The 12,651-nt window shown below is 50.0% G+C and overlaps 1 protein-coding gene across 1 annotated transcript in view; it reads left to right on the forward strand.

Moving 5' to 3' along the window:
• Nucleotides 1–4,383: 4,383 nt before the first annotated feature.
• The window catches only part of CMTM8 (CKLF like MARVEL transmembrane domain containing 8), a 56,817-nt gene continuing 48,549 nt past the window's right edge, over nucleotides 4,384–12,651 (forward strand). Inside the window, exon 1 of the mRNA XM_004588254.4 lies at nucleotides 4,384–4,670. Coding sequence (XP_004588311.1) covers nucleotides 4,524–4,670 — 147 coding nt within the window. The 5' untranslated portion in view covers nucleotides 4,384–4,523. The remainder of the gene's footprint in view (nucleotides 4,671–12,651) is intronic.

Here is a 12,651-nt window from a genome sequence, read left to right on the forward strand (position 1 = left end):
CATCTGCCTGACCCTGGGATTTCTGGGGGCTTCAAGGCAATGGGCACCTGGGCCTGGAGTCCCTGGGACCAAAACAAATCCCAGCCCAGAAACTGCCCGGACAGGGCCAGGGGTCTATCTCTGCCTGCTTCCCACTGAAAGCCAGAGCAGACTGGCTGGGGCCTTCGGAAACGGAGTAGGAAGAATGAACTTCCTTTTCGGCCAAGTTCCTGGTGTCCCTGCAAGACAAATATTACTAGGAAGACAGGAGGCAGGAAATTCTGGGATGGATAAACCACAGAATCCAATATGCTTGAGAAATGCGAGCTGCATTGGCGTTACTCTATGTCCAGTCAACCTTAAAGAATTTTTGTTAAAGCCCTTATTTATTTTTTTGGCAGGCAAGGAAACAGAGAGGAAGAGGCCGATTTCTGTCCACTGGCTGACTCCTGAAATACACACAATCTTCTGGGCTGGGATCAGAAGTAGAGGCATGGTCAGGAATGAGGAACACGATTCAGCTCTCATAGGTGGGTGGCAGGGACCCCATCCCTGGAGTCATTGCCTGCTGCCTCCCGGGGTCTGCATTAGCAGGAAGCTGCAGTAAGGAGCTGGAGCTGGGTATTGAACTAAGGCACTTTCATAAGGGACGCAGGTATATTCACTGACTGATTTAACTGTTTGTTCAAAATGCTTGTCTCTTCTTACATGTTTGCCATAATTTCAGACGTACAACCAAACTGCAAAAAACAGAAGATATCCCATACACTATCCCCCAGACTCCCTAAGGCTTAACACCTTAACTAACCAGAATACAAAGATCAAAATCACAAAATGAACCTGCATACAATGCTGCCATGTGACCTACACAGTTGATTTAGATTTTTCTGATTGGCCTATGAATATTCATTTTCTGGCACAGAATCTAGTGCAAGATTTCACACTGTATCCCTCGGCAGGTCCCTTAGGTTACTTTGAGCGTAAAACAGTTCCTCAGTGTCTGCCCTTCATGAAGCTGACAATAAAAAACCACTTAGCTTTGGGACTGGTGCTGTAGCATGGCAGGTAAAGCCACAGCCTGCGGGGCTGGCATCCTGTATGGGCACCAGTTTTGTGTCCTGGCTGTTTTATTTCTGACTCAGCTCCTTACTGATGGCCCAGGAAAGCAGCAGAGGATGGCCTAAGTGCTTGGGCCCCTGACACCCACATGGGAGACCTGGAAGTAGCTCCTGGCCCCTGCTTGGCCCAGACCTCGGGCTTCTCAGGGAGTGGATCAGCCGATGGAGGATCTCGCTCTGTAACTTTCAACACAATACAATACAGTACAATAATTTTTTAAACCTCTTGGTTTCTGTCTGTCTGCTCTTTCCTCATGAGTCAATCTGGTCTGCAGAGGTGATGTTGGATCTTTGGGATATGGTACCTGACCTGGGTGAAGTGCCCTTCAATGTTCCACAAAAGCTGCGTGCCATAGGCTTCCCTGACACAGTCATGAATTTCAAAGGGAAAATGGAGCCTTCTGGAGAGATCTGGATAGGATGGTACTATTCCTTTTTTCATCATACTTCTGTCTGATCATTTTAATGACCATTGGTATTCCTTGCCAAATCACGATTTATTTCAAACTGAATAACAAGGAAGAGAAACATTCAGTTGGCAAGCCTATGGAGAGTGCCTTCTGCAGAGAATGAAAAGCTCCCTTCTTCATTTTCAGAAGTCACAGCTGCTGGCTTATCTTTAAATTATTGATGAATTCTGAGCCATGACTTCTATGTTTCTCCTCCTTCTTTCTTTTAAAGATTTATTTCTTGAGCCTGGTGCGATGGCTTAGTGGCTAAAACCTCACTGTGCAAGCACCGGGAACCCATATGGGCATTACTTCATGTCCCAGCTGCTCCACTTCCCTTCCAGCTCCCTGCTTGTGGCCTGGGAGAGTGGTCAAGGATGGTCCAAAGCCTTGGGACCCTGCACCCGCGTGGGAGACCCAGAAGAAGCTCCTGGTTCCTGATTGGCTCAGCTCTGGCCAGTGTGGCCACTTGAGGAGTGGACCAGCAGATGGGAGCTATTTCTCTCTGTCTCTCCAGCTCTGTGTAAATCTGCTTTTCCAATATAAAAAGATAAATAAATCTTTTTAAAAAGTTTTATTTCTTTATTTGCAATTTCAAATCCCTTTGGAGATTAAAAGATTGCTGTATTTTTGGCTGCTCATCTGGGTCACCCAGCAGCCAAGGGAACAACTCCAACCGACAGAACCCAGAGATCCGTCAGGCAAGCCTTGCCCAAACTCCGAATCCACAGATTCTTGAGCAAATTACTTTTTTCAGCCACTAACTTTTGGGACTATCTATTACAATGTAATAGGGAACCTTTCAGTTCTTCCTATATGTTCACTACCAAAATATGAAGCATATTTGGTTACAGTGTCACTCCCCCCTTCACAAAGATGTTAAGCAATACATGCCATATGCATAATTTACAGTTCTAACAAGCAAAAATAAACCCGAATCCTGAAATCCACTGGGTCCCAAGGGATTTAAGGAAGGATTGTCTTTTGTTACAAAAATAGAGTTGTTCAGACATCCTTCCTGTCTTACGAATTTGCTAAATGTCATCAGTGATGCCTAGCATGCCCCAATCACTGTGCACCTGTTTCTTTTCTTCCCCCCAAGTGCATTGGAGTTTGTCTTCACCATTCATTCTGAACTCGGGGCTGCCTCTGTGCCTTTGAGGGGCTTGTTTCAGTACAGCCTCTGACCAGGGTTTAAGAACCTTTGTTTCTGGCAAATTCCCAGAGAATGGGGACAAAGTGAAATCTTGCTGAGTTCTGATGTATTCACTCACCAGCCAGCCCAAGTTGCCAGTCACATGTGTGGACACCCGATTTCTGCAAACCTTCACCCTGAGTAAGCTTTTGGGAGGTCCTCCTCCAGGCCCTCCACTTTTTGCTTCATTTTTATTCTACTCCCTCACAGGTTTTTTTTTTTTTTTTTTTTTTTTTTTGCTTTCTCCTCAGCACAGCTGGTAAGACATTGCAGATGAAATGTCTGTTCTCTTAGGGTTGGCACTGTGCACAATGGGTAAAGCCACTGTTTGCGAAGCCAGCATTCTTTATGGGTGCTGGCTTATGCCTGCACGTGGGAGTCCTGGAAAACACTCCAGGACCCAGCTTCTGGGTTCGAATCAGCTCAGCTCTGGCCATTGTGGCCACTTGGGGATCAGCGGATGAAAGATCTTCCTCTCTGTCTCTCTTTTCTCTATATCTGCCTTCCAATAAAAATAAGTACATTAAAAAAAAGAAAGAAAGAATTGTCCTTTCTAATCTGTCTCTGATTTTGATCCTGGCTTAGACACGACTCTCTCTCAGGATCCTGACTTGGAATAATACATCAGGGAGAACAGGAGCTCTTCAGTGAAACCAAAACTACCCTCTTTTTGTGGAAAAGGGCATACCGTTTTTCCCTTTGGTGGAGCCCTGATAACACTGGTAGTTCTGGCCCGTGGGCATCTGCCAAACTGTGTCTTACAGGTGTCACGACCAAAGCCACTTGTTTGTGACCTTTTTGGCTGATCCAAGCAGGTGCCACAACGGCCCCTCCTCAACACGGCGCCTCATCTCCTCCTCAGTCCCAGAAAAGCACGACGGGCTACTTGTGGAATCTCCACCTCCCAACAAACCACATTTTCCGAGCTCTTCCGAAATCACCTTCTTCCCACCCCCACGTCCCCGCCGCCCTTCAGGGGATGATAGGACAGTCACACAGTAGACCTCGCAAGCCGGCGACCCCACACCTCTGCCCCCTTGCCACCCGTGGCGCCCGTCACAGAGCGGCGAGGGAGCTCCAGGAAGCGTCTCCCCGTCAGAGCTCAGAGATTAGTGGGTTCCTCGAATTGTTCCCGACAGGAGGGGCAGGAAACGGGACCGGGACACGGTGGCGGCCGCGGTGATGGGAGCAGAAACGCCACCCCGCATCGCTCCGGGCCGGCTCGGGGTTCTAGCCGCTCCAGTCACTGCCCAGTCTCCAGCCCGGGAGGCCTAGGGTGTCCGTGCGGGGCTCCCCGTGACCGGGGCCCTCGCCCCAGCCAGGTGGAAGGGGACAGGTCAGCCGCGGGGCCGGCCCTCCCCAGGGGCGGAGCCTGACGGACGCTCCCAGACCTCGGGCGCGACCCGGACGCCCTCTGGGTCTCCGGCCTCCGGCACCAGGTGAGGTGGCCGCCAGCCCCGCGGCGCCTCTGCGGGGCGGTCCCTGCGCCGCCCGCCTCCCGCCCGCCCTTCTCCACGCCCCCTCCCCTCCTCCCGGCCTCCGCCGCCCGCCTCGGCCCCGGCGGCCTCCCCAAAGCGCTGCTTCTCCGCCTTCCCTCGGGGGCTCCCCGCACAACCCGGGATCCGCGCGCCGTGCCGCGCACTCGTAGGAGCAGCGCGTGCGCCTGGACGGGGCCCCCCGAGCGCGAGTCCCCTCAGCGCACCGCCGCGCTCTCCTTCCCCTCGCCCCCGTGTCCTCCCCCGCTCCCCGGAGCGCCGCGCTGGGGGTCGCCGGGGCGAGACGATGGAGGAGCCGCAGCGCGGCCGCTCGCACACCGTCACCACAACTACCAGCTCCTTCGCCGAGAACTTCTCCACCACCAGCAGCAGCTTCGCTTACGACCGCGAGTTCCTCCGCACCGCGCCGGGGCTCCTCATCGTGGCCGAGATCGTGAGTGGCCCGCGGGCCGGGGCCAGGGCGGGAGACGGGGAGAGGTGCGTGCGTGCGTGCGTGCGTGTGTACGTCGCCACTGGGCCCCCTGCCCTCATCCGCCGTGCTGCTCGCGGCGGAGCCTGCGCGATCCTTTGGGTGGGCTTGGAGGTGCAGCCCACCTGGGCTCTGTGACTGGGAGAACCGGTTGGAACTCCCAGGACGTCGGTGGCGCCAGAAAGGCCCTGTTGTGGAGGCGGTGGCGGAGCCCAGTGGCAGGAGGGTTTGGTGGGCTCTGAGTTTACTGAGGGTACCTGGTACTTTCTTGACTGCATCACAACGCGGGGGAGTTGAGCCCTCAAGGGGCGCGCGGGGGGTGGGGAGTGGGTGGGGAGAAAGGAGTGCTTCTTTGGTTTTCCCCATTATCTCACTTGTAATAACATTGAGGGGGAACCAGGACAAATTCGGCCTCCCATCTCCTGCCTGGTGTTGGGTACATCCGTATTATGTGCTCAGAACATCCTGGAAGGGAGATAGGTGCATGCCATACCCGTCTAGAGGGCTCAGGGGGTGTGCCCAGAACCACCACTTTCCCTCCACGTCCTTGCAGGGGTAGGAGGCCTGGAGCCCCGTGAGCAGCTGGAGGGGTTCACCGCCTCCCCTTGAGAGTCTCCTGCACCTGCCTGCCCTTCCCCCTTGAAGGTAGCGCCTGTCATTGCCCTTTTACCTGGGTGTAAGCCAAAGCCTTCATCAGGAAAGTCAGTGACACCTCTGGAGGGATGGTGACGGGTGGGATCCCCCGGCACTTGTCTTTTTCCCGCGTGTCATTCCCTGCTGTTCACTAAGGATTTAAGGAGCATCCCTTCTGGCTGTCAACATCTAGCCAGCATGGAAGCCCAAGACGGAAGCTCTCCTGGTGACCCAAGTGACTTCCCTTTGGGAAGTCTTCAGCCCAAACTGGTCTCTAGCAAGTAGCTTGCTGCTGTAGCCTTAGACACCGGTCCACACCCACTGCCTCTGTCCTCCTGCTGCCTGAGCACGGAGACTGTGAGAAGTGTTGGCTTAGCCCATTTCCCAGGGGTCCTCTCAGCCAGTTCCAGGGCCTGGATCTCAGGAGCTGCACAAATATTTGCTGTGTGCATAAAGGAGTTGGCAGGCTGTGGTGCTTGGGCTGGGCAAACAGCCGCAGACTGGGCTTTCTACCCTAGGGGGGAGGTTTGGGATAGGCATGGAGTCCAAATGCCTTTAGCTTCCTGATTTATTATGGGCACACTCCGTGTTGAACTGTGTTTAGAAAATGTCAAGGGGGAGAGAAGATGTGTCCACAGCCCAATCTCCCATCATCACTAGAAAGAGTTGTGTGTGGGTATGTCTTTTCAATTTCAGGAAATCTGGAAAAGCACCTAAGCAAAAAACGAGCCCTGGGGTGAGAGAATTCGTAAGGTTTTAGAGTCCAGCAGCACTGTGGGCAACTGTGTGCTTCCCGTGGTACTGGCATCCATACTGCGGTGGCACACATCAAATGATTGTTCTCAGTTGTGGGTGCCATCTGTTGTCTCCCGTCTTGAACAACAGGGCATGCTAGCTCCCTTGGGCCACCTTTTTCCTACCTGCAACTATACATTAAGTAGTCTTCAAGGCATCCCAGAAAGTGCCTATTAAGAGCAAACCATGCCTGAGTCTCAAATTTTCTTCCCACCGAAGTAGCTTTATATTCCGACTGTGTTTTCCTCTGATCTTTTTGAACTGCCTGTGTATGCTCCGTTTACCTCCCACGGTTCTCAGTGGTGCCTTGGGTTAGAGCCACAGCCTGCCTGGGACACTCAGAACACTCGTCACACTGGGCCACACAACACCCTGCGGGCTCCTTTCCTGGTTCTCTCTGATGTCATTGTCTCATTCTTGAGTTTTAGTTCTCCAGGTATTTAGGTACTAGTTCAACCCAAGATCTCGAAACTTCCTCCCAGTTAGCTGAGCGACAGCAGGTGTTCTGGCGGTTGGATGGATGGCCCACCTCTGGGGACGGGGGAAGGGTGAGCCACTGACCCAGTCCCACCTGCCTGGTAGTCTGTCCTCCCTGTTCCCCTGGGGTGGAGCACCTGGTTCTTAAGTGAAGTGTCCTCCTGTGTCACTCCAAGTGACCCACACAGGCTCTGGTGGTCTCTGGGGAATGAGGGCATCAGAGGACATGCCTTCATCTGGTTACATGTAGACTGAAGGTTGGGTTGCGGATTGTGTCTTCAGAATGTTGGAAGCATTTATCTCCTACATGAGGTGAACAAGTCTCATCTATTTCACAGTACTGAGTTAAGAGCCTAGTGATAAATTGTTGCATTTTCTGGGGAGAGAGAGGGAGAAAGGAATACCGTACTCAGTTCCTCAATGTTATTTATTGTTATTATTATTATTATTTGAAAGAGTTGGAGAGGGCAGGAAAAAAGCGAAATTGTCCACCTGCTGGTTTGTTCCCCAAATAGCTGCAATGGCACAGCTGGGCCCATCCAAAGCCAGGAGCCAGGAGCTTCTTCTGGATCTCCCACGTGAGTGCAGGGGCACAAACATTTGGTCCATCTTCTGCTGCTTTCTTAGGTTGGACACGTTAGCAAGGAGCTGGATTGGTAGGGGAGCAGCCAGAACTTGAACTGGTACCTAAATATGGGATGCTGGTATTACAGAAAGTGGCTTAACCCTCTAGGCCATAGTGCCTTGCATTTATTTTAAAGTGAATCTACTTCTAGGGTTTAGTTAGTTCTGTCACAATCTTCTTGTTTGTCTACTTTGTCCAGTGGTTTTTCTTGAGGAGGTTTCTTAATATAGAATTATTGAGCCAAAGGGTATGCTAGTTTGAGGATTTTGTAATGTACAATATGTTATTTTCCCCCAAAGTCCTACTAGTTTAAATTGGCAAAGTGATAGTATGAACCTATGGAGGTAAAAAAGTGGGGATGCTTGTTACAAGTTTACAGAACAGTGAAATAAAAGCATAAGTTTATTTTGGTGCAAAACAATTTGCAATCCACACATACTTGTCTCCTAATACTCATTTTTCATAAGCTTTTTTTAATGATTTATTTATTTTTATTGGAAAGCCAGATATACACAGAGGAGGAGAGACAGAGAGGAAGATCTTCCATCTGATGATTCGCTCTGCAAATAGCCACAGTGGCTGGAGCTGATCCAAAGCCAGGAGCTTCTTCCGGGTTTCTCAAATAGGTGCAGGGTCCCGTGGACATAGACCATTACCCACTGCTTTCCCAGGCCAGTGGCAGGGAGCTGAATTGGAAATGGAGTAACTGGGACATGAACCAGTACCCACATGGATGCCAGCTTTTAGAGGTAGAGGATTAGCAAGTTGAGCCATTTGCTGACTCTGACATATGATATTAAAAAAAAAAAAGGTTTTACTATTTGAAAGGCAGAGTTACAGAGAGAGGTCTTCCATTTGCTCCCCAAATCTTCCGTTCACTCCCCCAGATGGTCACAGCAGCCAGACCTGGGTTAAGGCAAAAGCAGCAGCCTAGAACTCAACCCATTCTCATCTCCCAGAGAGTCCAGGGGACCAGTGGCTTGGGCCATCTTTTGATTTCCCAGGTACCTTAACAGGTACCTAACAGCTGGGCAAGTGGAGCAGCTGGGACCCGAACCAGTGCCCATATGGAATTTCATAATCAAATGGCTGGTGCTGATTTAAGCACTGTGCCACAATGTTGGCCCTGAAATATGATATTCTTATGGGGACGAGGACCCCCAGGTGGGTCTATTCCAAGTTCTTGTCTCTCCCTGAGAGATGAACTCAAAGCAGACATACAGGTAAGGTGCACACATGGGAGCAGGGCTTAATTTTAAGGCTTGAAGAGATAGTACGCACCCTGAAGTGAGTGCAGACAACTTCATGAGGAGACTCATGGCCACCCCATGTTGGCTGTGCCTTTTATTCAGTAGGATTTGGTGTCCTAACTGTGTATACAGATGCAGTGGAGTTTGGGTTTGGTGATCTGTGGGAAGGCTTCACAGCGTCTTCATGTGACTTTGTGGAGTTCAGTATATACATGTTTATTGTGGAGTCTTCTGCAGGATGGAGGGGGCTCAGGTGCATCATGGGAAGGCGGGTGTGTCAAACTGGCATGGAAGCGGGTGGAGTTTCAGCAGTGCAAGGATGCAGCACTTACTGCTGGGAGCTTCTGAAGCCCTTGGTTCACTAACTCCGTGCCACGCCCATCCAGATACCACTGGTGTGTGTCTTTCGCACCTTGGCTGCACCTTGGCCGTCTGGTTCCTGAAATGAGGATGTATTTTTGCCCCTGGGAAAGTGTTACTTTTGCCTTATAAAAACAAAACTCTGAAAGAGCTGCCAAGAACTCAGCTTCTTGCGTGGCCCTGTGGAGCTTGACAACAAGGGATTTTCCAGGCACTATTTTGTCTAACTTTCCCATCGCGAGGAGCAGTGGTGGCTATACCTACTAAAATCCATGCTGTGCCAAGGTAACGTCTTTTCCTTGCTTATAAGGTGCTCTCTGTCTCTAAGATTTTTAATTGGAAAGGTACAGAAAGAGATCTTCCATCCATTAATTCACTCCCCAAATAGCTGTTAACAGCTGGAGCTGAGCAAATCGAAAGACAGGCGCTTCCTCGGGATCTCCCACGTAGGTGCAGGGTCCCAAGGACTTGGGCCAGCCTCTGCTGCCTTCCCAGGCCACAAGCAGAGAGTTAGATCAGAAGTGGAGTAGCCAGGACACCAATCGATGCCCATAGGGAAGTGGGCACTTTGGGAGGCTTAGCGTGCTGTGCTACTGTGCCAGCCCCCAAGGTTTTCTGACCAACTAGAAGCAATCCAGTAGTTGACTCGTGATCTGTAGAATGCGATGATCTCATAACGATTGTAAGCATTTGAAGTAATAAAAGTCACTGTTAAGAAGCTCAGTTACGGCACCCTTCCTGGTGATTTCAAAATCATTTAAAGCGCCCATGCAATGATGTTGGGCGGCCTTTTATTTACTCACTGTCGTGGGCAGACTCGGCTGAGGCGGGGATGTAGGGTGTACTGTGAGCTGGAATCTAAATTGTTATCTTGTTGAGTTCATCTGAAAAACAGTGAATGTGGCTTGCGTCTCCGGGACGCCATGCACAGTCTTTGTAGGATCATCAGAACAACAGCATGGAATTCCTCGGTGGTGCAGGTGCAACCCACGCCGTGGGCAGGTGGGCAAGGTGTAAGAGCTGTGGGGTTATCATGACGCCTGCGGTTTCTGCTGATGCCCAGTGCCCTGGAGGCCAGGAATGCTAGAAGTCCTGAAAAGCAGGGCTGGTTCCCGGCCACAAAGCATTGCTTCACCACTGGTCAGTAGCATCACTGTGGAATCAGTCTGTGAGAGTAGATTGTTCCAGAAGTTTTTAAGTGGCTGTATATTACTGTTGTATTACTTTAAAAAAATTTTTTAATTTATTTTTGTTGGAAAGTCAGATATACAGAGAGGAAGAGAAACAGAGAGGAAGATCTTATGTCCAATGATTCACTGTCTAAGTGGCTGCAATGACTGAAGCTGAGCCAATCTGAAGCCAGGAGCCAGAAGCTTCTTCAGAGTCTCCCACGCCGGTGCAGGGTCCCAAGGCTTTGGGCTGTCCTCGACTGCTTTCCCAGGCCACAACAGGGAGCTGGATGGAAGCAGGGCTGCTGGGATTAGAACGGTGTCCATTTTGGATTCTGGTGCGTTCAAGGCGAGGACTTTTAGCCACTAGGCTACTGCGCCGGGCCCTGTTATATTACTTTTATTTTATTTTGTTTTGTTTTGTTTTTAAATCTAGTCCCTTGCAAACCCTTCTTGCTCCTTAATATGACTGACTGTGCGTTTGCCCCTCAGATCCGCTGCTACCTCCGAGCTTGAGCTGTGTGGATGGTGGCAAGGCTGTGACCCCACCACGGCTTGGCTGTAGCCTCAGCGAGGGGTTCCCAGTGGAGAGAACATTGCCCTGGTGAGACTGGGCAGGTTGTCTGGGTTCCCCATGAAGCCCGGCTGGTCCACAGCCCTCGCCGCGGCTGCCTTCCTCCAGCTCTGAGCTGTAGCTCTCCCCTGTGCTGTCGCTTGGGTTTTCCTGTACCCTGCTTTGTAAATAACCCCTTTATTAAGCTCTACTCAGATTACCCCATCTGAATGTGTCTGGCTTCCTGCTGAGACCTGATATATTGTCTTTCCTCATCAATGATTAATTTCATGTGACATTCTTTTTTTCTATTTTATAATGCATCTGAAAGAGAGGCAGAGACAGGGTGATGGAGCATTCGTTCCGTTTCAGTGGGTCACTCCTCCGTTGCTTGCAGCAGCCTGGGGCTGGGCCAGGCCAACTGGAGGAGCTAGAAGCTGTTGTAGCCAGGTCTCCACCCACGTGGTTCATTATTGTGTGCTGCCTTCCAGGCTGTGCATTTGCAGGCAGCTGGAGTCTGGGGCCAGGACTCAAACTCAGGCACTCCATGAGGAGGTGCAGGCGTCCCCAGCAGCATCTTCACCTGCTAGGCCAGGTGGCCACTCTGTAGGGATTTTATTAGTAGTAGTAGTATTGTTGTTAATTAGACATGTATTTGAGAGAAAGAGCTAAGCGAGCATGAACTAGCCAGCTACCATTTGCTGATTTACTCTCCAGATGCCCAAAGTGACGAGGCTGAAGTCAGGGGCCAGGAACTTAATCCAGATCCCCCGGGTGGGTGGAGGAACTCATCGTTTTGATCCATTGGTCCATCACTGCCGCATCCCAGGGTCTGCACTGCTAGTGTGTTTCTTCCAAGAATTTCATAGAGTGAGGTCTTTAATGTATGCAGGTGAGCTGAATTTTCATTTCATTTTGTGTGTAGTGTGAGGAAGGGATATCTACGGCCAGCACCATTTCCTGAAAGACTGTTTTTCTTCTGTTGAATTTTCCTTTGTTGAGAACCAAATGGTTTATCAGTATGAAGGTTATTTCTGAATTTTCAATTCTACTTGGTCTATATGTTAAGGCTTCTGCCAGCAGCAGATTATATTGATTGCTGCAGCTTTGAGGGAAGTCTTGAAATTAGAAAATTAAATCTCCAATTTTGTTCTTCTTTCTCAAGGTTGTTTTCACTGTTTTGGATCCTTGCATTGGTCTATGAATTCCAGGATAACTTATCAGTAACTGTGAAATTGGTTAAAAAGCAGTAGGGATTTCATTGAATCTGTAGATCAATTTACGGAGTACTGCCCTTTTTAAAAATGTGAAAGCTGAGTGGATGTGTACACATGCAGTCAGTTGCATTTTATTATTAAGAAACTCTTTACAAGCATTTTTACTTGAAAAGCATTGTTAGCAAGCAAGAGAGAAGAGACGGAAAATCTTTCCACCTGTTGATTCACTCTCGACAAATGGGCTTATATTTTTAAGTTATGTGAGAGAGCGGAAGGGAGGAAGAGAGAAATACTGCTGTTCACTGGTTCACTCCCAAAATATCTGCCTTGGCTGAGGGTAGATTTGGCCAGAGCTGAGAACCAGGAAGCCTAGCCAAACCTTCCACATGAATGGCAGGAACTAGTTTACAATGAACAATTGAGAGTACATTAAAAATGCTGTACAGTTTCCGCCCCTGTGTAGTATTAAGCTGTTTCATTTCTCCGAAAGAGAACAACCCTCTTATTTGTTTCATTTATGCTTTAAAACTTTATATTCTCACTGTTCACTTAAAAGGAAGAGAATGAGCAGACACTCCCGTGTGCTTGTTTACTCCCCGGTGTGTGCAGTGACCATGGTGGGTGGAGAAGTTAGAAACTGGGGGCTCAGTCCGAGTGGATGGCAGGGACCGAGCTGCTGCCTCCCGGGGTGTACTTCAGCAGAAAGCTAGAGTCAAGATTGGAGCTGGGATTCAAACCCAGGCACTCCGATCATAGGACGTGGGCATCCCAAGTGCTGTTCCAGATACCTTCGCACCCTCTTAACTTTTCTTTGTCATCTTGTTCTGTGTACATCTTCTATATCCATCATATAGGGGGCATTTCGT

Source organism: Ochotona princeps, chromosome 30, assembly GCF_030435755.1.
Source record: "Ochotona princeps isolate mOchPri1 chromosome 30, mOchPri1.hap1, whole genome shotgun sequence".
Classification (NCBI taxonomy): Eukaryota; Metazoa; Chordata; class Mammalia; order Lagomorpha; family Ochotonidae; genus Ochotona; species Ochotona princeps.